General features: G+C 38.6%; 9 protein-coding genes across 9 annotated transcripts; 5 read left to right on the forward strand and 4 right to left on the reverse strand.

Annotated features, from left to right (window-relative positions):
* Window positions 1-123: 123 nt before the first annotated feature.
* SAPINGB_P001699 (uncharacterized protein) lies at window positions 124-3,287 on the reverse strand (the record flags this gene model as incomplete). Its single annotated transcript, XM_031996420.1, has 6 exons — window positions 124-231; window positions 320-508; window positions 808-2,751; window positions 2,800-2,887; window positions 2,933-3,221; window positions 3,266-3,287. The coding sequence occupies 6 exons, from the start codon at window positions 3,285-3,287 to the stop codon at window positions 124-126; spliced, it is 2,640 nt and encodes an 879-aa protein (XP_031852311.1).
* A 232-nt stretch (window positions 3,288-3,519) lies between these two features.
* Window positions 3,520-6,354, reverse strand: SAPINGB_P001700 (uncharacterized protein; the record flags this gene model as incomplete). Its single annotated transcript, XM_031996421.1, has 5 exons — window positions 3,520-3,849; window positions 3,896-4,652; window positions 4,752-4,844; window positions 4,892-5,069; window positions 5,142-6,354. The coding sequence occupies 5 exons, from the start codon at window positions 6,352-6,354 to the stop codon at window positions 3,520-3,522; spliced, it is 2,571 nt and encodes an 856-aa protein (XP_031852312.1).
* Window positions 6,355-7,415: 1,061 nt separating this feature from the next.
* On the forward strand, window positions 7,416-8,517 carry SAPINGB_P001701 (uncharacterized protein; the record flags this gene model as incomplete). Its single annotated transcript, XM_031996422.1, has 2 exons — window positions 7,416-7,628; window positions 7,711-8,517. The coding sequence occupies 2 exons, from the start codon at window positions 7,416-7,418 to the stop codon at window positions 8,515-8,517; spliced, it is 1,020 nt and encodes a 339-aa protein (XP_031852313.1).
* A 219-nt stretch (window positions 8,518-8,736) lies between these two features.
* On the reverse strand, window positions 8,737-10,707 carry SAPINGB_P001702 (uncharacterized protein; the record flags this gene model as incomplete). Its single annotated transcript, XM_031996423.1, has 1 exon — window positions 8,737-10,707. The coding sequence occupies one exon, from the start codon at window positions 10,705-10,707 to the stop codon at window positions 8,737-8,739; it is 1,971 nt and encodes a 656-aa protein (XP_031852314.1).
* Window positions 10,708-14,839: 4,132 nt separating this feature from the next.
* SAPINGB_P001703 (60S ribosomal protein uL14) lies at window positions 14,840-15,623 on the forward strand (the record flags this gene model as incomplete). Its single annotated transcript, XM_031996424.1, has 3 exons — window positions 14,840-14,846; window positions 14,912-14,946; window positions 15,252-15,623. 3 exons carry the CDS (start codon window positions 14,840-14,842, stop codon window positions 15,621-15,623), a joined length of 414 nt encoding a protein of 137 aa, XP_031852315.1.
* A 349-nt stretch (window positions 15,624-15,972) lies between these two features.
* Window positions 15,973-17,019, forward strand: SAPINGB_P001704 (uncharacterized protein; the record flags this gene model as incomplete). Its single annotated transcript, XM_031996425.1, has 4 exons — window positions 15,973-16,241; window positions 16,310-16,405; window positions 16,466-16,793; window positions 16,945-17,019. The coding sequence occupies 4 exons, from the start codon at window positions 15,973-15,975 to the stop codon at window positions 17,017-17,019; spliced, it is 768 nt and encodes a 255-aa protein (XP_031852316.1).
* Window positions 17,020-17,063: 44 nt separating this feature from the next.
* SAPINGB_P001705 (uncharacterized protein) lies at window positions 17,064-18,394 on the reverse strand (the record flags this gene model as incomplete). The annotated part of the gene is made up of 3 exons (XM_031996426.1): window positions 17,064-18,156; window positions 18,244-18,317; window positions 18,383-18,394. 3 exons carry the CDS (start codon window positions 18,392-18,394, stop codon window positions 17,064-17,066), a joined length of 1,179 nt encoding a protein of 392 aa, XP_031852317.1.
* A 2,063-nt stretch (window positions 18,395-20,457) lies between these two features.
* On the forward strand, window positions 20,458-21,372 carry SAPINGB_P001706 (uncharacterized protein; the record flags this gene model as incomplete). The annotated part of the gene is made up of 1 exon (XM_031996427.1): window positions 20,458-21,372. One exon carries the CDS (start codon window positions 20,458-20,460, stop codon window positions 21,370-21,372), a length of 915 nt encoding a protein of 304 aa, XP_031852318.1.
* A 789-nt stretch (window positions 21,373-22,161) lies between these two features.
* SAPINGB_P001707 (uncharacterized protein) lies at window positions 22,162-26,052 on the forward strand (the record flags this gene model as incomplete). The annotated part of the gene is made up of 1 exon (XM_031996428.1): window positions 22,162-26,052. One exon carries the CDS (start codon window positions 22,162-22,164, stop codon window positions 26,050-26,052), a length of 3,891 nt encoding a protein of 1,296 aa, XP_031852319.1.
* Window positions 26,053-26,068: the final 16 nt, after the last annotated feature.

Raw genomic sequence — 26,068 nt, forward strand, 5'->3', positions numbered from 1 at the left:
ACACACATATATTATCAAATGGCAGCTTGACTGAATGAATGTGGGCAAAAAATTTAATTATTATAAGTTATATACAAAAGGTGGTATTTACATCTAGGAAACATGAGTCATTGTGGGTTTTATTCAAGAATCCACAATGTCCACGACCTCACTCGTGTTGATGCGGTGCATAAGCTTACGGATTTTGTCGCCATTTTCCTTCTCAATATGTATCACTGGAACATCAAAAGCCTGAATAACTCCTCCTCAGAGATGAAGGTTAGTGACACTATATATATAAATCCTTGCTCTGACTCCTCTTCAAAGTTATCTCACTCACGTATTTGTCAAACCATTCGCTATTTTCGGGCTTGGTTATGTCGACCTCTTTGTAGTCAAATTTGGTTTTGGATTGGTCCCATGCCTTGGATAAGGCGCCCTTTGCATTCTCACACAATCCGCATTGTGGACGCGTGAAAAATGTCACTTTAGTTGCAAGAAGCCGTATAATTGAAGGTCTCATAGTAGACTTGATAAATATGGATATTTCAAAAGAAACGATGAAAATGAAAGGTAGAAGTAAAGTCTTTGTTGTCTGGTTACCAGATAACAGCTGACCATCTGATTTTTTTTTTATATGCAAACAGAATAACTTGCTTAATTCGTATATATGGAACTTGTTATTTACAACAATGAACATCGATTTTACAACAATCCTAAACTCAATTGGACAGGCTCAGGAAAATCCGTCACTCTCGTCATCATATAACTTGTTTTTTTTTGTTAGCAAAAATTTCTCGAAAATTTTAAAAATCTCTTTGGACTTACCAAATCTTCTTGTCGAGAAGGAGTTACTAATTTTGGAGCAGGCATCCTTCGTTTTCTCTTTGCGCCAATCGTCCGGGACCCAGTCGAGTTGCTGCTACTACTACTACTACCATGAGCATTACTTGCGATTCGTGCTGATGTTACAATTGTAGCCATATTAGTAGAGTTTCTAAGAGCCTGACTTACTGGTGACACCATCCTCGCAGCTGCCATTGAATTTGTCCGTGCGCATGCAGGTATAGAAACACTTTGAGACGTTTCTCCAAGAATTTCAAAATCATCATCGTCGTCGTCACCGTCGTCGCCGCCATTATTAACCGCTACAGGACTGTTCTTCGACGATATTTGTCTTGTAAGTGACAAAGCTGCTGGTGTTTTGGATGCAGATTTTGTCGTTTTTGTAGTACGTGATGTAGAAGCTGTGGGTTTTCTTGTGCTCCCGGACGTTGGTCTTGAAATCACTTCTACCTCTTCGTCATCATATTCGTCCACATCCATGACCTCTCCATCTTGTTCCAGATTTTCAATTATAGCTTCCTCTTCAGATTCTTCAATCGTTTCAGGACTTTTTGTTTTACGGCCACGCTTGGCGGGTGTTTTTTTCGATGCCGCAGTCTTAGTACCTGCTGCCTTTCGGCCCCGACTCGGCTTAGTAGTGGTAAGTTCAGGCTCCTTTTTTTTATTATTTTCGGTTCTTTCGTTAGTTTCATTAAATGAAACAGAGTTAAAAATACTGGTAGTTGATGCAGCTGCAGGTGTAGCCCCTGCTTGACCACTGGATTGTCGCAAAGTGTTTCTTGCCAATCTTTTTTTCGCTTTGAGAATCTCTGATGACATACTATCTTCATCCAAGTTGGTAATCGCCATCAATGTGCTGAGCTGAAGTTCTAGAGACTTGTTAACAAATGCCTTGATTGCATCTTTATCACCATTATCCACAAACTGTCTTACAGCGTCACCAAGCCCTGTTTCTGGAAGTAGCATCAAGTCATCATTTTGAAGAAATTCATTCACCAGCTTCTGTACTCCAATTTTTTCTAAGCTAATGTTTTGATCTTCATGTTGTTGATTGGGGGAATCTTTTTGTGAAGGATTCTTTTGGCTGTGTCCTGTCATGGATACAGCACGTCGACGATTGAACGATACCACATCATTTACATTGGCGACTCGTTGCACAAACCGATTAGAAAATCTTCGAGGGTTTTCAACATCGTATCCACCTGAATAATCTACCTTGAGACGTATCAAAGGCAATGGTATTTCTTCCTCAGATTTGTTTTCATTTCCAGGCCTATTTTTCCATTCTTGCTTTGCTTCTGAAATTAAACTTTCCACTCGATCGTTCAACCAGCTTGTGATCTCTGATCGGTTTGAAATGCGAGCATCAATTCCAGAATCCATAGCCAAGCTCACTGAAGAAATGGCAAATGGTCGTACTGTCATTAATCTAATCTTTTCTAATGTGTACTTTTTGCCTGTTACTGATAAAATGAAAACATACTTGGGTATTGCCTCGCCTTCAATCAAACTGGTTGCCACAGAACTTCCTGGTTGTAAAACAGAAAACCCTGTCTGAGGATTTTTGACAGGATCACTTATACAGTCGTGCTCGTGACCCCAAACCACCATATCCATGAAGTCGGGAAGGAAGGTTTCAGGGAGATACCCTGTTGATGAATGAGCAACATGATTTTGGTGCACTGCCATAAGATTGAACCATTCGCCTGTATCTTTAGCAGGCTTAAAAAACTTTACTTGGCTGTGGCGAAACGTTCGAAATAATCTTTCGTCTCGTACATTTGCCATGCCGTACAGTGCAAGTTGTGTTTTGCCCTTTCGTAATAAAATAGGTACAATTGAAATATTATCATTTTCTTGGACACGTCCAAAATGATTCACTAAGCCTGTTGCCGCTAGAACATCCATTGGCGCCAGTAACGAGTTCTGAAATATGTTAGACAAGCTTCATAATTGATACTAAAGTATGCTTACACCTGCTGCATCATCGTGATTTCCACTAATTGCAAATACCGGAATTGCGACATTAATGTTTTCATCTTGATAGTTTAAATGATTCAGACTAATTTTGGTTAGCAAATATTAGTTTAGCAAGTTTCCAACTTACTCATTATCTAATCCTAGATCAACTTTACTCATTAGCTGGAGCTCGCATGGTTTGTCGCCGTAGCAAGTTTCACGCAAAGCTGTAATCACCTCAAACATAGATTTACGGCTTGGTTTGTTGATATGAAAAAGATCACCAGCTTGAAGAACCATGTCGACCTCCCTATCTTTGGCAATGTTCATTATTTCGCGAAATGTAACTGCAGCATCATTCCCTCTAATGGGATCATTTTCTGCATAACCAACATGATTATCGGTTGTGATTAAAATACGAATAATATCCGGTTCTTCTTCATTAGTTGGTAAATTATAAAATGGGTGGCAAACAGCATACCATATGGTAAATCATCAGACATGGTTATATTAACTGGTTGATGGGAAAGAAACAATCAAAACAATAAACAGATATTAACAAGATTAAGGTTTACCCTACGCCAGAAATATCAAGCCGCAGGGTAGGACACACGCTACAAAACAAAATATGTTTAAAAGCAAACCATTCTTATTAATGTACAAAACAACTAACTAAATCATACATTATTTACGAACTACGAATAAGCAAATAAGAAAAGAAAAGTAAGCAAATTATCAAGGGTTAGCAGAATGCTTTTTGTTTCGAATGCGCTTTGGATTTAGCATAATTCCAGATCCGGTGCCAGTTTGAGTACCGTAGACAACCTCTACCTCACGATGGCGTTTAACAACCGGAACATGACGAGGTGTGATCAAAAATCTAGAAGATAGATCTTCGTCTGACTTTTGGTGCATAGGAGTCTGTGGAGCATTCATTTGGATCGATTTCTGAGTAGGTATAGCCCGAAGAAATGCTTCACTCTCTTCAAAAAATTTATCGCTATTAGTTTTGAGGGTTTTCTTAGGGGTGGATGTGATGGGTGCAGTATTCTTACACATGAGAACCTATATGTTATTAGTAAAAGCTTTTGACTAATTTTCATTTGCTTACTTCATAATCAAGCTCCCTGATTCGGTTTTCAAGAGCAGAAATAGAATTATTTTGTTCAGAAATCTGAGCCTTATATGATTCGTTTTCACGTTCTAAAACAGCAAGTTTTATGGCTGTTTCTCTATTTTCATCCTCTTTCAATCTTAAATGATCCATTTCAGTATTCATACGGTCGTTCTCCTGCTTAAGAAATTCAATTTGTAACGTCAAATCCTTTACTCTAGCATTAGCAGATTTTGAGATGTTTTTCTTTTCCATTTCAAATTCCTGGTGAAGCTTCCTTTCTCTTTGCTGGAAAACTTTTGCAGACTCATCAGTCTTTTTAAGTTTTTCCTTTAGCTCATGTAATTCCTTTTCAATTCCATCTGTCTTTTCTTTTTCTTTTTTTAAATCAGCAATATTTGCATTGTTGGAGCTTTTAAATGCCGTAATCTCCTCTGAAAGATTTGTATTTAACTTGAATGCATTCTCTAGTTCAGTACGCAACTTACTTACAGAAGCAGACTCTTCAGTAAGCTGCTTAGAAAGAGATTCAATTTCTTCTGAATATTTCAACTGCTGAAAAGAAGAAAATTGAGATACAAACTGATCCATGATAGTTTTATTCTGGGTATCAAAATGTACAGAAACAAATTCTTTGAGTGGATCTAAGTCAACCTTTTGATTGCTTATTAAAATTTCCAAATTCTTTATTGTGGCTTTGCGACTTTCTTCAAATGAATCTTTAAGGGATGATAGCAAAGTTTCCATCTGAACACTTTTATCATTTTGAGTCAGCATCATAGATTTCAATTGATTCCTGGAAATAGTTAGCAAATAAAAGGTTTAATGGGGGTTTTTTTTAAAAAAAAAATACTCCATGGTGCTCAAAGAGTCATAATGACCGTTTGCAATTATGTCGCACTCTTCAAAATGCTGCTGCTGAATGTTTTGCAGTTTACCCAAAGATCTATGAAGTTAGTTAATAAACATTCTGTTTTTTTAAAAGTTACATACTCTTTAACAGGTACAATCGAATTTTCAATCCCTAGTTTAATATTAGAATTAGCCGACTCTATTTTAGACAAAATCTCCTTGTTAAAGTCGATAATCTGTTGTGACATTTTTTCTTCTGTCAAAAGAGCCGCGTCGAGTCGAGCTTTTGTGGCGATATGCTCCATTCTCTCAGTGTCAACTAAAAAAAAAAAAAAAAAAAAAAAAAAAAGTTAGGTCGAAAATGGTGATTTCAAAATTAAGCAAAGTATACAATGAGACTGTGTGACTTTAATGTCACTAAGCTTAGAGGTAAGTTTGTCATGGGTAAGTCTTGTTGAGCTTAATGCATTTCCAAGTTCCTTAATAGCCTCGTCAATAGAGGAACTGTCCGATTTAAGTTCCTTTAACTGAATAGGTATCTGGGAATAAGGCCCATTGCGAATATTACGCAAATCATTTTGGAGCTCGTTTTGAACATTTACTAAGACATCAACATGACGCTTTAGAGCAGCCACTGCACCAAGAGTTTTTTCAAGCTGGGTATTGGCTTTAGAGTACTTGATATTAAGCACAGAGTACTCTGATTGAATAGCATTTTTTTCCATTTGGATTTTGCTTATTGAAGCTAAAAGAGGATCTAAGAATTTGTCAGATGACGAATGAGAACCTTTTCCTACGGTTCCAGAATATTTTGTCTTAGTAAGTGAAAACCTGTTGGAAGACTTAGAAACTCCCAGTTCAGATTTTTTAAGCTGCTTAGTAGATGACAATGAAGGAAACTTTTGAACTTCCAAAACCATAAGCTCGTCATCATCACCAGTTGCAGGTGTAGTCATGTGAGGTTCAGGCTTCTCTTTCCGGAACTTTGGTTGGGTGACTAAGTTAGATTTTTGGGAAATGTTTGGTAGTGACTTTCTAGCATGAATTTCAATGGCTGTCTTAGAATTGGGTTCAAATTCCTGCTGGTCAATGAAGAGGTCACCGTACTCATTATTGATAGAGATTGATGGTGGGGAATCTCCTTTGTGCTGGTTGTTGGTAAGTGAGTGGCGAAGAGGTGTATTAGATAAGGATCTAGAGTTGTCCTTTTTTGTGGTAGTTTTTGTAGCTTGGTTTTTTGGGTGCTTGTTAAAAATCTCATCAAGATTCTCATTATTTAATTCTGCAAATGAGTATTCTTCGTCCTCATCTTCTGCCAGGCTTAGATTTGGATTGATTGGCATTGACGTTTTAGTAAAAGACTTGGGATCTACTGAATGATTTCCCAAAGCTTCGTCAAGATCTTTTTCAATGGAATCAAAGTAAATCATGTCATGTTGTTGCTGTTTCTGTTCCTGCTCCTGTTCATTTAGTCGTTGTTGCTGTTGTTGTTGCTGCTTTAACGTATGAACAGTAGAGTTGCGATTGTTATCTCCATCGTCAAACAGACGTCTGGCATCTGCATTGATGTTAGGCATTTGAATTTTTTGAAGGCGAAAAGACATTTGAATTTTTTAGCTTGAATGTTGAAAAAAAGTATATAAAAATGAGTTTGCTTTGTTTTAGTGGTATGTGAGATAATTTATTAGATCAGAAGAATTTCCTAGCAAGACGAGATATCGTGTGAACTATATCCCAGACTGGTTATTACCTATATATAAGTAAGTTTGAGTCTAGTAATGCAGTATTAACTATTTTTTTTATTCTCCTAGTTCCTTGATAAGCCAGTTATATGAAGAAACCTTTAAAATGCATTTACTCCAAGACACTCAATTTCCCAGTAGAATTTTTTTACTTGATTTTTATTATTGTTAAATAATTGAATTACTATGATTTTTTTATTTCTTCCAAAAAAGTAAATGTTTGCTTTAATGTTTTATTTAGTTGTTACAAGACCTAAATGCCCTGATTCTGTTTGTTAATTTTTTGTTGGTGTCCGCCCATCTTCCATTTTTATAACGAAAACGACAGCACAGCCTTCCCACAATCGTTAAAAAAATCCCCTTACCGTCATCCCCAAACTACTTGACATTTATTAACAAAGGAGGCGTAATTTTCAACTCAAATTTCTGCAAATATACAAATACCAGTGCTCACTTTCCATATTTAGTGTTTTATATTTAGAAGATTTTTGAAATCGGCTTTGGTCTAGCCTCTCCGCCGTTCATTTAGCCCCTCAAAACTGCCTAAACAAAAGTCAATACATACCACACATTATCACAGTCAGCTACATTGTCACTTGGCTTTACGTAGTATATATATATAACATTTGATATTCAGTGCTTTTTTTTTTTTTTTTTTACCCCCGCCTCTTTCTAGGAATCCTTTTTTATTTCTTTTCAAGACGACGTTCAAATTTTTTCGTAAAAGGGGAAATCCACTGCACGCCCCAATTCGATTTCTCTGGAAGCGTGCTCTTAGCGACTACACTCCTACAGACTCTCTTCTAAACCCTTTGATAAAAACAACAAATCCTCCAACTCCGCATCGAAGAGCTACTTACCCTTTACATCATTATCGCCATCAATCGCAGGCTACCCATCATCATAGGCGCCGGAAACTCCTAATGCCCAGTTACAGCTTTTTATCATTCCGCAAAGGCGCTGCTTGGTCGTGTCACCGCGATCTACTACCCGAATGGATTACAGTATTTATAGCATTTGGCCTTTTTATGGCTCTTGAATTTAAAACTCCATTTATGCGCATGTTTTCGCTTTCAGACCTTGATATTCAACATCCATTTGCAAAAACTGAGCGCGTGCCAGTATGGGTTCTTGGTGTAAGTGTTACTTTGGAAATTATTTTGATTCACCTGCAGTACTAATCTAGTCATGATATTCATGTGCCATGTTTTTTTTTAGATACTTGCAATTGTAATTCCTGTGTTAAGTTTCATTGGAGGGTCGTTTTTGTCCTCTTTTAAGCGATATAAGTTTGTGCTCTTTCATGTTTCTCTTCTAGCCTTTGCTATTTCTGTTCTCATGAATGGGTTTGTGACCAACTTTCTCAAGGTTTATATTGGCCGCCCTCGTCCAGATTTTCTTGCAAGATGCCAGCCTGCTGAAGGCACAGACCAAGAAGGTCTTGTTGATGTCAGTGTCTGCACAACTACAGATATGAGCAGTCTTAAAGACGGTTTCAAAAGTTTACCCTCAGGTCACGCATCAATTTCTTTCTCAGCTTTTTACTTTTTATCGCTTTGGATGGCTGGGCAGCTCAATGTGTTTAGCCCTAATGCACCTAACTCAACAAATGGAACATCACTTAAGGCCATTGTCAGTTCCTATCCTATCCTGCTTGCAACATATGTTGCTATCTCGCGCACAGAAGACTATAGACACCGCGGGAGCGACATTATTGCTGGCTCGCTGCTTGGTGGTATTATTGCATGGATTTCCTACCGCCTTTTTTTCCCCGCTTTGGCCGCTCCAGACTGTGAAACGCCTTATGTCCTGCGCCAGGTCTTAATGGAGGAAATTACGGACAATGATGACTATCAATCTTCAGGAGAAACGCCGCGCTTCCAATCAACGCCGTACGTTCCTCCGCGCTTTGAAAACACAAGCACTCTCAGTAATAGACTTGATTCCTCGCGGTTACCACAAGGCTCAGAACCACCACTGCAAGAACGCGAGTTGACTGATTTTGATGTCACAAACAATGTTTAAAAAAAACTGTTTATATGGAAGTTTTATTTTTTCTTTTCACAACTTAAGGCGTAGTAAATTATTTCAGAACTCATTTTCATTAGACTATCTCAATGTTCATTACTTTGCCCTTTTCATTAAACATGTCTTTCTCCAAACAAAAATAAAATATAAAATAAAATAAATAATAAATTTAAAAAAAAATGATGAAATATACTAATAAAAAAATTATTGTCCAATTTAGAGATCAACTTCAAATGAACTGCTTGCAAAGGCATAGTGTAAGTATAACTTCCAGAGCTCATAACTGCTGCTTGCAGAAGTAAATTCAGTTGTAGTCAAGTCTCCAGCAAGCTTGATCCAGTCCTTGGCCATTAGGCTCGACATGTTGTATGGTGCCTTGCTAGTCTCGTACTCCACCTCGTACGAAAAATCCTCCTCAGCAATGTTTATCCGTGTCATATTTAAAAAATATTGGGTATAGCTCAGAGGTGTGAAAAGCTGGCGCTTGTAGGCGGGACCACTCTCAACTTCCAAGTATTCAGGGGGCCATGTAGGATCAACTATCCTTTTACCGCCCTTTTTGCCCTTCTTTCCCTTTTTGCCTTTCTTCTTTTTCATAGCAGACATTTCATCTTGTTCTTCGGCCAATTGAAGCAAATCAAACGCACTGCTGGCGCTAGATTCAGCTTTAATGTCTAATTCATCCAAGTCCTCATAACTGAGGTGCTTAACATGCTGTAAATAGGCCTCTGTTGCATCAAAGATTTCACTCCAAGGTCTAAACGGCTGTCCGTTGGCATATGTTGATGGGGGAGTTGCATCTTCGAGTCCATTAATGTCATACTCATAAATACGGAATCCTGGGAAATATGTGGGAATAATTGAGGTATGAATATGAGAAACGCCAATGTTTGTGTCAACCTCATGACCCAGGTAAATGTCTTCGTAGAACAAACGTAAATTGTTGAAATATTCTTGTTTATCATTTATGGTCATCATAGGGTCACGCTCACGAGAAAACTGGTGAACAAGTTTCTTTTGGCGCGCATTCAGCTTTTCAAGTTTTTTGTGTGGGTTGGGATCAATGGGGACATCATGGTGAGTAATTGCCACACCTTCCTTTCGCTTTTCGCGGTAGGCATCTCGAACATCATGGAAAATGAAGTGATCAATGTTCATATGTCCGTAAAGGCCACCAATAATAACATCGCGATATTCATGAAGCCAAGCCGAGTACCGGCTCAAGCATGTGGGTTCCCAAGAAGATGTTGGTGGGACATGGCCACTGAACCAAACCTTCATTCCGCGCGCGCGCAGCTCCTTAAGAGTTATGGCCAGCCATCTAAACTGGAGTGCACCAGGGTCCTTTTTACGGTCGCATCCATCCACAATGGGGTTTGTTTCAAACCAGTAGAGCGTGTTGATGGAAATGACTGCAAGTTTCCCAGGAATAACTTCGGTCATGAAGTACATTCCACGGTTAAAGGTGTGCACCTGACTGGGTGGGACCATTTCATAATAAATGCGGTAAAATTCTCGGGATTGAAGTGTAGGACCCTCGACAACGAGGTTATGCGGGTAAACATCGTTGTTTCCAATGTTGGGTATAATGGGGATTTCGTATGGCGTGTATGGGTTGTCAGTTCCAAAAGCGTTCTTAAAAAGATTCACCACATTTTCATTAGCTGCAAAAATTTCGGGCTCCGAACGCGGGTTGTATCTATCGCGGTCGTGTCGTACATTGTCGCCCATCCACACAATGAAATCAATGGAGTCGTGTAAATTGGCCTTAATCCAGTGCAGTGTGTCATTAACTAAGTGAATTGGCGAGTCGCATGGAGACACAGGCAACCCATATTTGCCTGTGGAGAGTGGGTGTTCCTTTTTATTAGACCCACGGTGGCAGCATGTATCTGGGTCTGCGTGTGCTTCGTAGAGAGGATCAGGATGAATGTCTGTAATGACCAAAAAGCGACCAAATATGGGTCGTTCTGGAACATAAATGCCGTTTTTATGAGCGTTTTTATTAGCTGAAGTGTCTTGGAGTGGTGCCTGTTGTTGTTGTTGTTGTTGTTGATGTTGAAGGAGAATCGGGTTATTTGTATCATGCTTTGAAGGGCGTCGAAACCCTGAAGGAACATTTAGGGCTTGTGCGGGAAGAGCAGCCAGTAGACTCAGTAATAATAATGGCGAAAATAGCCGTGTCATGATATTTGAAATGAAGAGTATGCTAAAAAAAAAAAAGTAGAAAAGAAGAATGTTCAAAGTCAATAGAAACAGAAATAGAAATAGAAATAGAAATAGAAATAGAAATAGAAAAAAAAAATTAGGATAAGGGAATTTGGAGGAGTTTTAACTCGCGTGATAGACTTTATTACAAGTTTCTTAATGTAAAAAAAAAAAAGGCCTAGTAAGAAAAATAAAAAATAAAAATAAAAAAATAAAAAAATAAAAAAATAAAAAAATAAAAAAGCAAAGCCTGTTGCTTGTTTGAATAGCCAATAAGTTTTTTTGTATAGAAAACGTGAGGCGTTGAAATTAAGGTTGTTGTCGTATTTCCAGTCTGGTGATGTTAACTCCAAGAAGGAAAAATATATCCGTGAAAGTTCAAGGAGATGTTGATGTTAATTTTGTGGGAAATTCTACTCTATGGTAATGGGTAGGAAGGTGAAATTTTAAATTTTTGTTAGAATGCAAAATTGAAAAAAAAAAATGTGGTAAAGAAAAAGAAAGAAAGAAAAAGAATAGAACAAAAGAAAAAAAAAATTCCAATATTTAAAAACCTAAGACCAAAAAAAAAAAAAAAAAAAAAGCAGTTTGTTAGATATTCGGAATTTAGCAAACTTCTTTGAATTTTGGTTTGTCAACTTCCTTGTGTCTTTGGTGGGAGAAAAGGCAGGCTTAAAGCTTTTGTGCTTATCATTAAGTTCTTGGCTTTTGAGACCTGCAAAAAGTTTTTTTTCTAGTGCTTATCGACACAACTGATTATATTAAATAATATAAATGTCAGTAATAATATGGCTTTGTTCAGTATATATAAATTTGATCAGAAGCTTTACTTTAAATTCTTTTTTTTTTTTTCAATCAATGGCTCTGGTCTTTTCATCTTTAATTTTTTTTTCAGTAGTCACTTAAATAGAAGTTCAGTTATTCAAACTGACCATGTAAAAATCGGTCGTATTCTGCTTTGTTTAGGAATCCTGCCGCGACTAATGAAATGGAGGATGGACTCCAAGTACCCATTTTGGGGTGTCAATGTTTCCTAAAGTGCTTAGTGCCCATCCTTGGGCGTCGCCTGCCCTTCTTCAATCCCAAAAAAAGATCATTTATTCATCTTTCTTGGACTACTTTTGACTTCATTTTTTGAACCTCTATGCTTCATGCTTTATACTAGAAATTAACTCCCTATTGTAATAAAGTATCCTCATTATCATTATTTGTAGAGTTTAAAAATAAAACTTCACAGATTTTTGGACGCCATCTTAAACTCAAGTTAGAACTCTAAATTTAAATCCATCATGTCTTTAGGGCTGCTGCAAAGTGTTAAAAGAACCACCACGAAGCATGCACCTTATTTCTTGCCTTATCTTGTGCAGCCAAAAGCACCCAAGAAAGAGCTTTTCTAAAAACAATAAATATGACGTAGCTTTGGCTGTAAGCTTAGAATTATTCTGTCAAATAACTCCGGATAAAAAAAAAAAATTCTTCTGTTAAACGAAAAGTTCTGGACGAATGTCTTGTTGGCAAAAAAAATAAAAAAAATTGGTATTTTGACCATTCTAAACGCGTAAACTTCTTCTAATTTTTCACTGAAAATTTTTTACCAAACTTTTCTTTTAAGAATTGCTCCATAAATTATGATTTCGCCCATCATTTAAAAAAAAAGTCTTTGTTATTTCTTTTTTTTTAAACGAACAATGCTAAGAACTTATTTTCTAAACTACAATATTTAACATAAAAAAGTTTATTTAAAAAAATATGCGAATTCTGTGGATCGAACACAGGACCTTCAGATTAACTAGACCAAAGTTGTAACTTCAGTCTGACGCTCTCCCAACTGAGCTAAATCCGCTGATTAGTAAGAACTTGTTTGGTTATTTTTTTGAGCATATATAAGCCTACAGTTGTCATTGTTGTTTCTTTGCTTTAATTATTTTAAACTATATAATTAGTTTAAATAAGTTGCAAAAATTTGGTCATTAACTTCCGGTTTTTTTAAGCTGAAATCAAGGCTCATTTTTTGAACTGTTGTTGATGCAATGTTGAAGTCAAATTAAAAGTTTATTATGAAAAAAAAAGATATATATATAGTAAGAACAAGAAAAATATCGCAGATACTGGTGTTGTGTAATTCTATAACTCTTAAATAAAAACAAAAGATCACCCTCACTAAACATTTTCACAAAAAAAAAACAAACAATTTTTCTTAATGAAAAAATTGGTAATTGGTTTGAAAAAAAGGCCCTGAGTCTTTGGTGCTGAAAATAAAGTAAATTACACTAAATAAATGTTCCGTTTAGCAAAAATTAGATTATGTCTTTAAGTCATTAAAAAATACCATAATATTAATTTCTAGTTTTAAATTTATATCAAATTTTTTAAATCTTTTTATTTTCCTTTATTAAAAGTTATAAAAAACATACTCTTTCAAAGCGAACCCCTTAATATTAAAAATCAATAAAGAATAACTATTAATAAAAACAAATTTTTCATTTAAACTTATAAATTATGTTTTTTAAACTCTTTAAACTATTAACATTTTTATTCATTTTAACACCATTAATTAATAAAATTTATGAGTTAGCTTAAAATTTTCTAAGTTTTATTCACGATTGAACTAAACATATTTAGCTCAATTTTAAGCTTGAGCCGCATGTTTTATAAGTTCCTTATTTGTAAGGCTAATGTCATACTTTACTCGCCTACTGTTACATTTGATCACGTGAATTATATGACCAATGGGAACTATCTAATAAAGAGCTGGTATTTGTTGTCTCCCATTTGTCAAAACCTTCAAAAATTATCGCCATCTCGAAGTCTTTTGAAGATAGTTCTGTGTCACACCCCAAAACCTTTCCTACCACCACCCCTCATCAAGGCACTTAACCGTCCTATTCATACACTAACATCCACTTCACCCTAAAAAACACACATAAACACTACAATGGCTGAACCACTTAAGGATCCTTGGGCCCGCAGGTACGTGTGAAAGATTTGTCAGTTTTTTGTTTAAGGCACGACTTCTAACTTCAATTTCTTCCTCATTTAATTCAGAGAGGCCTGGAGAACTCAAGGTCAATTTACCAGATTCAACAGATTTAAGGGTGCTTTACCAGGTTTTGGTATTGCTACTGTTGCCTTCATTGCTTTCAACATTGGCGAATACTTTTTCCTTCCCAAGGACAGTCACCACTAAGCATTTCATGGTTCCAGTAAATGTCGAAACTTGAATAGAAATAGCGCGGCCTATCTTTTAAATTCATATCTAAAAAACGACAATCCATACTTTAACTTTCGACATGACTACTTTCCAACTTAGACATACCTCCAATAACCACTCAGTTACGCTTATACAACGCGTACGCGCCTGCATTTTTACGAAATTACATTTATGTTTATTTTTTTTATTTTTTCCATCTTAATGCCACACTTGTTTTTTGACTACTTTTACTCTCTTGATGGGTTTACCCATCTCAATGTTGCAGCAGTTTAATTGCATAAAGAAAATTCTGTTTTGCTGTGCTATCGTATTTTTTTATATCTCTTTTGATTGTTTCACTTATTGTAGTTCTCTTTGGAGGGTTTGATTTAATCAGAACCTCTAGTGAAATATCTCATCTTTTACGTTTCTGTGATAATGAACTCTTGTAAAGTCCCATAATAAATCGCAATCAATATTTTATGACCAATTATTAGTAATAAATCTTAAATTAGGGCTTCACCCTAATTTGTTTTGTTTAAATAAATTTGATTTGTTAAGTATATTTCAGAATGCTTTAAACAATTTATAAAACAAAACAGACTCAACATTCAAACAGAAATAACGTAATGATTAGTAATTATGATTTTGCTCTTGTGAAAAATTTTCACTGTCCAATTTTTGACAAAAAAGAAAGAAATGTATTACACACAAGTATTGTAATACCCTTACCCTATTTGGGATTTGGTGGTATAGCTACCAATGTGTACTATGTGCCCACACCCACACCCACACACACGCAGGCTGGCGACCTTTCCCTCTCCCCTCTCTTTTCCCTCCCTTCCCTCTTTTTCCCCTTTTGAAAGTGCCTTCTCGTTTTCTCAACAAACGTTTGTTCGACACGGTCATACATAATCAAAAATGAGTGGTATGTATCATATGAAATCTTTAGGATATTGATGAAAGACGATAATGACTAACGTATTGATTTAGGATCTGGTGCCTCTGGTAACAAGTATAGAATGTCGGTATGTGCGAAGGCTACTAGACCAAACGCTTGACGTTGCAAATCACTTATTGTAAAAAAACACTTTGGAGAAGATTTTTTTGATTTCGGCAAAAGAAGAATGCGATTTAAAATTCAGGCAATAGTTTATTGATTTTGGAAAAAATTTAAAAATACAGTTTTAGTCGACATTTTGAAAGATTTTATCGATTTAAACATACCCTGGAAGAAACCGCTTTTTTTTGTTTTGTCTTGAATCAAAAAGCTTTGAAAAAATTTTACAAAAAGTTTTAATTTTGAGAATTTTTTATTAACATTTTTTTTTAGCTCGGTCTCCCCGTCGGCGCTGTCATTAACTGCTGCGACAACTCGGGTGCCCGCAACCTGAGCATCATTGCCGTCAAGGGCTTCGGTGCCAGACTCAACCGTCTTCCCGCTGCCGGTGTTGGCGACATGGTTATGGCTACCGTCAAGAAGGGTAAGCCTGAGCTCCGTAAGAAGGTCATGCCCGCCATTGTTGTCCGCCAGTCTAAGCCCTGGAGAAGAAAGGATGGTATCCACCTTTACTTCGAGGACAATGCTGGTGTCATTGTCAACCCCAAGGGTGAGATGAAGGGTTCCGCCATTACCGGCCCCGTTGGTAAGGAGTGCGCTGATCTCTGGCCCAGAATTGCCTCCAACTCTGGTGTTGTTGTTTAAAAAAAGAAATACAAAAACGAAGAAATAATTTTTACACAAGTTGCAAATCTTTTAATGACAAAAATACTGGATATGGATTACGAATAGAAGAAAAAATAGATGTTTGAAATGATTGTAGAAGTGATGCTTTTCAGAGGTTAGAAGTTACCCTGGGGTGGTTCACGATACTATCGTTTTCCTTATATTTTCCAGTGCGGGCTTACTAAGTAAGTCTTTGTAGTGCATAACATTTATCAGGGCAAGGGAGAGGCTTGTTTAGAAAGAAACTGAAATATTTTTTTTCATCAGTTTCTTTCTTCAAACCATCACTATACTACGATTTTCTCTTTTTTTGAACGGAAAAAAAAAAATGTCAACAGAAATTGATGATTTGAAAAGTATCGTTGCCTTGGACGAGGTTTCTGATTCAGAAGCGAAAAAGTTTGGCGATACCACTCTTACGTTTGACGGGTTATTGGATGAACCCGGTGTGGTGGTTTTTGAGGATGCAGGACAGTTGGGGTGCGGATCGATAGTATGGCACGTTGCGACGATTCTTTCGCAGTTTGTGATAGATCGCAAGTTTTCGCAAACGTGCAAAAACATTCTCGAACTGGGTAGCGGAACGGGTCTTGTTGGGTAAGTTATTAATTTTATTACAGAAGGATGGGCTATTTTCTTTTAATGTGCTAACACTGTCTTTATAGACTGGCATTGGGGTTGTATGAAAAACAACGTAGAGAAAAAGCAGGTGAGCCACCATTAACCGATCAAGATCTTAAAATTTATATCACTGATCAAGAGTAAGTATTAATTTTCTAAATAGCCAGTCATTTTTGGAGTATCTTTTTAACAAGTTTTAGTATCTTGCTTGATCGAATGAAAAAAAATGTTGAGCTGAATGGGCTACAAGGTATTGTCGAGGCTGAAGTTCTTAGCTGGGGCGAGCCTCTCCCTGCATTTGCTGATTCAGAGCAGCTGGCCAAACTATCCCCTCCTGTTCCACCTGTTGATCTTGTGCTCATGGCCGACTGTGTTTACGCGGAGCCTGCGTTCCCATTACTAGAAAAGACACTCTTGGACCTGACGGACCGTGATCCGGACTTGAAAATGTACATGTCATACCAAAAACGGCGCAAAGCTGATGCGCGGTTTTTCAAGCACATGAAAAAGTCATTTACGTTTAATGAGGTATGTTTTTTTTTCTGATTTGGAAAACTCTCGAGAAAGATGTTTATTAAATGATTTTTTGATTTTGATTTTGATTTTGATCTGTGAAAAATAACTAACAAGGTTTTTCCCTATAATAATTTTCTGGGGTAATATTTTTTTTTTCTTTTAGATTACAGACTATCCGGGGTACGATCATAGCGTGAGAGGCACGATGCACTTGTACAAAATTACCAGAAAGAAATAGATTGTATATTTACACTGAAACATGTTATTTGAACGACCTAGTTATTACAAATGCTTGATGACCTTTTCACGACCAAGATTGAGAAGCTTTGCACGTGAAACAAAGTCGTCTCTGTTGATGTAGGCACCGCACATTCTACGGTTGCCGTTAAAGCCTAGACGGCCATGAAGAACGCGCCAATTGTCAAATATGAGGCACTGGCCAGGCTTAAGCTGGAGAGTAATTTCGTTTTCCTTGCGAGTGAGAATATCATTCCACAGACGAATGGCCTTGTAGAACTTAGGAACATCCTCTGGGTTGTTCCACTGGTCCATGATAGAGCGGTCGCAGTTGTTCCATCGGACTTGGACGAGATCGCCGGTAATAGGGTGGTGGGTGAAAACGGGCTTTGGGTAATCAGGAAGGATGCATACTTCTGGCTCACCAGCACTGTGTGCGGGTATCAGAGTCTTGGAAAGAAAAGCATACGAATCGGGATCCTCCTTTTTAAGGATCTCGGCAGCCTTAAAGCCGTCAACAAGCATATTTTCACCGCCTTCGCCATCGTGGCCAAGCATGTGAAAGAGCTGAAGTCCTGGGGTATCGCTCCAGTAGGTACCATCAGTGTGCGAAGCAATGTAGAGGTTTGTGTATGCTGTGTCATTTTTAGCAAGGTCAGCGGTAAAGTCCCAAAAGCCGCCATAGTGTGTAGGCTTGATGTAAGAGATGCGCTCAATAAGCTTCTCAGTGGCTTCTGGAGTGACAGGGACGTTTTCGACAAAGCAAAACCCTTTGACATAAATCTTCTTAACCCATTCAGTAATGCCTTCTTCGGTCTCCATGACCTTAGTAAAATTGACTTCAGGCCAGTCAGCCATGATGGTCTTGGTATTCCAGAGTTCGCGTGTCAATTCTTCTGTTTTCTTTTCGACAGGGACAAGAATAGGATCGTAGGAGTGAATCACAAGCCATTCAGTAGGGTAGATAGACTCGTGATTGTCAGGTGTATCCCAAACAATTGTGAGGCCGTTTTCATTAGCAGAAACGGACTTGGGCTTGATGTCAACGGGGATTTCAAAAGTGTCTTGGAGGCGTTGCTTGGTGAGGGGATGGAAGTCTTTTTCACATTGGCAGCCATCACGAAGCCAGATATTATGACTGGATTGATGTTAGGGATACATGAAAGAAGAAGGGTATTGAGAAGACGGATGAGATAAAAAGGAAAGCTTATAGTTAAAGACTTACTAGTGAGAAACATCACCAGAAGCCCACTTGACGTGAACTTTTTCGGAATCAAAAGTAGCTGAATCAGGGGTGTGCTAGAAGGACATTGTTAGATTTAGATTATGGAGTAAATAAATGGATGAAAGATTGTGGTTCTTACAGAGGCGGTCATTTTAAGTGTATGAAGAGATTGATTTAATTGATGAAATAGTAGTGGGGGAAAGTAAAATAAAAGAATAAAAAAATAAATAAATGAAAAAATAAAAGGAAGGAAACGCTTAGGACATAATTTTTGAGTTTAAAAAGCTATGTGGGAGCGGAACGAGGGATATATATATAAAAAAAAAAAAAAAAAAAAAAACGATGGAATACACAGAAATAAACAAGTTGAAGAAAAGATGGGGTGAGGATGTTCCGGATAAGACCAAAAGGGGAATTACAGATGCAGCACTAGGAGTGATAGGAATAGCAGCAAAATAAAATAAAAATACGGGGAAGAGGAAGAAGGGAAATCGGGGGTTTTTATATTCAAAGAAGTTTATTTATAATTATAAATAAGTAGAGAGATATGATGATGGGTTTGTAGTCATTGGGTATAAAACATTGGGGAACTTTACAAATCGTGCAATTTTTGAAAATAAAAAAAAATATATAAAAAAAGGTTTAAATTTTTTTTTTTTTTTGAGCCTCGGAAAAGTTGAAATGAATTGGCGTGGAGCAAAGGAAGCTTCAAATAGTTGTGCTTAATGGGTTAATGACGGAGGTAAAAAAGTGGGATGAAGAGTTATGGGCGTTATTTCAATGACGTATGTAAATGAATCTCGGCAGAGGCTTGTCCGGAGGATATTCCTTGCGAAAATTCTGTTGACATACGAGATATGAGATTTGTTATCAAATAAATATTCTAAATTATATTTTATCAATACTTTTATTTTTTATTTATTTTTTTTTAGATAAATTGCCAATTTCTTTAAATATCATTTGAAGATCCAAATGGCATCAAGAAGAAAGAGGAGGTTTTAGACTTTTAGCTTGTGTACTGGAAATCCCCACACTTGCACACTCAGCAATTACATAAGGGTCTGGTGGTACAGAGGAAGACGGCATTGTAAAATTATTTATTTAAATTATTTTTTTTTTTGTCACTATTACGAGCAGCGAAGAAAACTTTTCCAGGTGTCAAGTAAAGAACAGAATGTTGATATATGATTTTTAAAGGAAGAAGTAAACTTTAAAGCTGGTAAGCGATGAGCGTGATGAGTGTGATGAGCATGATGAGGTTCTTTGTGATAAATGTGCCGGTACCCTGTGCAAGTGGCGAAGTGCTAATAGGGCTGAGTTCTGGCTGCACGACACTGCCATTTACAAAGAGGGCTTTTACAGTAGATATTATTATAATAATTATTAAAAAAAAAATACAATTAGCGACTCATCGATCATGCTGATCAGCACTGTGTCTTCAACATGGTTTGGAAGGTCATATCCGCTCCTTCCATAGTGCAAAACTGGTAAGCTTTGAGATTATTTTAATGAACCCCACCGTTCAGCAAAAATAAACAGCAACGCTTTGAAGAAGGGCGAAACGAAGGCGTCACTTAGAAAAAAAAAAACAGAAACTTCTTATGCGCAATTCTGTTGCTACTGCCAAAAAGGAAAAGACAAAAATATTACAAAAGAAAAGTTTAAATCACAGGATACAAGACTTTGTGTGTTTGAGACGGATCCAAAAACTCCTCGTGTTTTGAGATCGTACTTGCACAGAATATACTAATTAGTAATTATAATTGGCTTAGTACTATCAATATAACTAAATATACTAGACCTCAAGATCAGAAGATTTGCCCATTATTATATCATGTGACGGTTCACCTGTCATGGTTGTGGTATTACAAGCGAGTCAATTGATATTGAAAAGAATTCGTCTCTAAATAGAAGTACTTCTGGGTGTATCCAGTTAATATCATTGGTATTAAAAAGTGGTAGAGCTGAGCATCTGGTAGGCGCAAGCTCAATTTTGGAGGCGCGGTGGGCGGTGGAAATGTCAACGTAAACCAACAAGAATCACAGCCTTTCTGGAATTCTCCAAAAGTATAAATTGAACGCAGTTTCTTTCTTTCTTCCCTTTTCTTCCTTTTTTTTTTTTTTTTTTAATACTTTTTACTTTCTTACTTTTTCATCTACATTCTTTATTTTAACCTTCTTTCCTACAATTTTCATTTTTTTTACACATTAAAAATGTCCAATAGCGATTACTACGGCAGCAGCGGCAGCGGCAGCGGCAACAACAACAACAACAACAACGATAATGACAACTTTAACAGTAACTCTCATAACTATGAATCCGGTGCTGCTGGATCCATTGACGAAGCTCAGACCGGAGATCGCAGTTTAGGCGGTGATCTTGCCAAGGCCGCTCTCAAGAATTACCTCGGTGGAAATAAGAATAATAGCAATAGTGGCAATAGTGGCAACAGCGGCTTGAATGCTGGTGCTATTGCCGGTCTGGCTTCATCTTTCCTTGGCTCCGGTGGAAATAATAACAATAAGCAAGACAGCGGTCTTGGTGGCATGGTTAGTGGATTACTTGGAGGCAACAGCAATCACAATAATAACAACAACAACAATAATAACAATAACAACAACAACCATGGCAATGGCGGCAACGGAGGTTTTGGTGATATGGTGAGCGGATTTTTGGGAGGAAACAAGAATGACAATAAGAATAATAACAATAACAATAACGGCAATTATAATAATAATAACAGTAATAACAATAATAATAACAACGGACACCATGGTAGCTTCTCTGATAAGATCAGTGATTTCATGGGTGGTGGCAAGAAACATGATAATGACAACTATGGTAACAACCATGGCGGAAACCAAGGTGGCTATGGTGGAAACAATAACCATGGAGGAAACCAAGGTGGCTACGGAGGAAACCAAGGTGGCTACGGTGGAAACAATAACCATGGAGGAAACCAAGGTGGCTATGGTGGAAACAATAACCATGGAGGAAACCAAGGTGGCTATGGTGGAAACAATAACCATGGAGGAAACCAAGGTGGCTACGGTGGTAATCAAGGTGGTTATGGCGGTGGCCAAGGTGGTTATGGCGGCAACAACAACAACAACAATAACAACTGGTAAGCCTGTCAGCTTTTATTTGAGACTAGGCCTTCGTTTTTATTTTCAATAAAAATCAATGATTTAATAGGTTAGGGTTTTGTCTAAAATGAAAGTTTATGTATATTGTCTATGTGAAAATGAAAAAAAATTAAAATAACCAAAATAACCAAAATAACCAAAATAACCAAAGTAACGAGTTTAAAAAAGTTTAATTAAAACAAAAGCTGAAAGTTTAAAGTTTGACGCAATTAAATTGCCACTCAACCACTCAACCACGTGACAAGTTACAACTTACTGCTTGCGACTTGTACATCTGCTGACGTTACCTAAGACTTACGTAAAGTTTGCGCCTGTATTTACAAACGCCACTTTGACACGGTTAAGCGCGAGCTAACCAGTAAAATATTTGATGTTAGGGTTGTACTTTTTTTTTTTTTTTTTTTTTTTTTTTTGCATACGCGTGTTCTTCCTTTTACTCCTCCTCCCGATATGTGTTAACTGATTGTTCAAAAAAAAAAGCTCCTTAAATAAATTTCCCTTGTGGTGGTTCTTTTTAAAACTTTTTTTTTTTTTCACCATTATTGAAATCTACATCCTTAATATTAAAACCCCCCCCAAACCCGTCTGTGACACACAAACAAACAGATTCTTTCAATCAACATATATAATACGTTTTGTTTATTACAACTAGTAACAAAAAAAGGTCCGCGAATGCTTTTCTAAAAGCAGCACTTATCTTTATCAATAGCATATCATCTTAAGCATACAACAACCATCCAAACATCATCCTGCTCACACACTTCATCAACCATGACATTACTTGTTGGCGACCGTGTTTTAAGAAACGCTTCTTCATTTAACGAAGCATCACAACCATCAGATCATTCTATTCAAGATCCTGTATGCGAGCCCGCAGTGCCCGCCGATACCCGCAAACAGAGCTCAACCTCACCAATAACCAACGTGGGGAACACTTCTACTACTACCACCGGCGATGCCTCCAGCAGCAGTCCTAGCAAAAAGCATGGCACACAGCAACTTTCTATGTTGCAATCTCGAACACAACATCATTCACCCGTGAGTCCGTCTCTCAAGCTTAAATCGACGCCTTCTCCTAGACAGTCTCCGTCCCACAGAGACCACCTAAACTTACCTTTAAGTCCTTCCGCATCCTTTATCGGAGCATCTTTGCAAAATTTAACCACTGTTCCTCGTTTGTCCCCAAATCAGGTTTGCAATGATTCAACTGAACCTGATGAGGCAGAGTCACCTATAAAATCCCCATCTTCTCCTTCCAAAAAGCATCACCATACCATATCCATATTTTCAAAACCTGACGGGAGTCCCAAGCTTAAATCTTTGGATCGGTTTGGCCGAGGCAATACTGGGCTCTCAATGCGGCCAGCAAGAGCAACTGCACAGCAAACAACCGTTATTCCATCTACATCTTTTTTTTCTCGAGCGGCATCAAACCCTCTTTCGCGAGCAAAACCCCACTCGTTGTTTGAAGTTAACAGCAGTAGCAGTAGCAGCAATAGTAATAATAATAATAATAATAGCTCAGCAATTCCCCCAATTATTGGGATTTCGCCCACACCGCCTTCATCGCAATCATTTACCCTCACTGCATACTCAAATTCCCAAATCCCTCCCATTGTACCGGATTCCACTACACCTCCACTGGGACATTCGTCTCCTCGCAAAAACGACGATCCACCTACACACGGCATTATTTCTTCTCACATGAGTATAGACGGGGAACCATCCACCCCAGTCAAGACTAAGCGAATATTCGAGAATACAAATAATGATAATAGTCCTCTTGCAGCCAATGATATGCAGATGGACTACAACAGCATTATGTTTCAAAGTACACCACAAAAGCCAGCCCATTCCACCGGCATTTTTAGACGTCCTCTTCTATGGCCAACAGCATCATCAGCATCAGCATCAGCATCAGCATCGACATCGGCATCAGTGGCTACAATAGGAACAGGAGCAACCCTAGCGCCGGTTCAAGCATCTGAGCAAATAGATGGAAATAACATTTTTGATTCCATCACAAGCAGCATGACGAGTGCAGATCTTACACCGGAAGCAAGTGGAATGGATGCTCAGCAACAACAGCATAATCAACAACCTCTAAACCCACAACAACGGGATTCAATATTCAAATTTGAAGGAGGAACAGATACGTTTCGTAGTCCGTTAAAACCCACAGACACATTAGGGCCGGTAGTCAGTGAAGACCACATTTGTGGTAGTGGTAGTGGTACCATCACCAACCAAAGCACTACGGTCGACAACAATACAGGAACCAACGAAGAAAACGATGCAAATACAAGCAACGCTGATGCAGATGACGTCAACAGTAGCCGTGAGGCTTCTCCTGTGCGCGCCAAAGCCCCGACGCGAGGCATTCTGAAGCAAACTCCATACGAGCATTATGATTACCGACCAGCTGTGCGGCGGGAAAAAAATGTGAGATTTGGTGATGATTTGCTTGCATCGCGTGTTTTTACACAAGAAGAAGACGAGTTTATTGAAGAGACTGAAGAGGTTTTGGGTCCCGACGACAATACATTTGATGAGGAAGGAGATGATGATGAAAATGATGAAGACTATAATCCCGAGGAAGACGAGGACGAAGATGATTTCTTTGGCGATGATAGTGCATTTAATGGATCTTACAACTCGTATAATGATCCGGAGGATTATCCTCAGGGCGACATTGCATGCACAAACAAGATCCGGAACGAGACGATTGGACAGATTGCTCAGCTTCCACCGTTGCAATCGATTGAGTCGATTCGCAAGAGTATCCACGTGAATATGTATCGTAACATGGTTACTGATGAGATTCAAGAACATCTGGGGGTCAAATACAGTATGCTTCCTGGAATGCAGCGGTTGGCCGATCGACTAGCAACCAAGCTTTACAGTCTATTATATGAGTCTGGTGGTAGTGGAAGCTACGATTTGAGTAATTTTGATGCGGCTGTGCGTGCACTTGTTGAGGAAAAAGAGGGTGAAGATAATGATGAAGAAGAAGAAGAGGAGGAGGAAGAAGAGGAAGATGAAGAAAACGAAAATGATCAACATGAAGATGAAGATGAAGATGAAGATGATGACGTTGAAACTAACCATGAAGAGGACCAAGCTGATGATGACATCGAGACTGGAAGCCAGACTAGTGCCTCGTCGAACGGGAGTATTGTGGTTGAGGAGTCAGGCAGTGCACCAAGTCTTGCTGCCCAAAAACCATCTTTTCGCGCATACCCTCCTATTGATGATTTACCCAATGCGGAGTCCTTTTCCAAGTCTGAAGAGATTAATGATGAAGAAGAGGAAAATAGAGCTGAAGGTAAGGTGGAAGATGGGGAAAAGAATAAAAAAACTGAAGACAACAATGATAACGATGACGAAAAAAACAAAAAAGGCAATAGGGCACTACGACTTGGAACTGCACACCAGCTTGCAGCAGAACCAGTGCTACGTGGTGCTGTGCTTGAAATTCTAACCAAACGGTATCCTCATGAACCCACCTGGGAGGGCAATTCATTTGCACAGGCCAATTCTGGGTTCAACGGGGCTGCCATAAATCCTAGTACGTCTACATCTTTGTTGTCTTCATCTTCAGCCGGTATAAATGGAGCAGCAAGTAATGGTGGACTTGTGGGAAGTACAGGGACTAGACGACCAATGATTAGATTGCATCTCCCGCCACAGCAACCACAAACACATCTTCATTCGCAACCAGTGCCGGTGCATACGGTGGGTTCTTCGGTTGCCGGACACAAGCGACTGCGCTCAGCAGATGCGTTTTATTATCATCATGTTCATGAGCATGAGCAACAAGAGCTTGAGAACAGTCGGTCCATTGAAATGGATATGGATATGGACATGGACCAATCGTCGCATCCTACGGCAGCAGCAGCGTTACTCGTATTAAGAGACCAAGTTCCAGGTGCTTCAACAGCACAGCAGCAGTCGGCAGTGGAAAATGTGTCGATGGGTAGCAGCAACAACAATGAATCCGAACATGGATCAGGACACTCATTGTTTGGCGGAAACAGATGGTGGTTTACGGGTCCTCATGTAGACTCTGTCAATAAAGAAGCATTGAATGCAGGCTTACCCGCGCTCCCCGCCCCTGAGACTTTTCCTGGAATGGTTGAGTATGATGAAAGACCCGGGCTGTCACCTTTGACGTCGCCAGTAAAAGGAGGAGGCTCAGAAGCTGCAGCAGCGGCTGGGTTTCGGCGAGCGTTTCCTGGGGAAGCTGCACGGAGAAACCGGCGAGCAGGCAAGCCTTCATCGTCGTCGTCGTCGCTGTTTGAGCCGCCTCACAGTGAGCCTTCTGAGGCAGTTACCGGGATGATGATGCGGGGAGGGAGCGAAGCTGGGCCAGCGCCGAAACGGCGGTGCTTGAGTGTGATCCGGTCATCCACTGGTGGTGGTAACGGTAACCCACCGGGGACCCCACAGCATCACCATCATGGACTACCGAGCGCGGCGGCGTTGTTTGGGTTAGGAATGATGCCGCAGAACCAAAGTAGTGCGGTGTCATTGTCGCCGTCATCTCCTGTGAAGCATGACAGCAGCGGGGGGGCTGAAAATCAACAAAGTCCCACGAGACAAGTCAGGAAAGAAGGGGAAGAAGGAGGGGCTACTATTGCTACTGGAGATGATACTAAGTAATGAAATGAGTTGATGA

The sequence above is a fragment of the Magnusiomyces paraingens genome (assembly GCF_902498895.1).
Source record: "Magnusiomyces paraingens strain CBS 517.90 genome assembly, contig: contig1, whole genome shotgun sequence".
Taxonomy (NCBI): Eukaryota; Fungi; Ascomycota; class Dipodascomycetes; order Dipodascales; family Dipodascaceae; genus Magnusiomyces; species Magnusiomyces paraingens.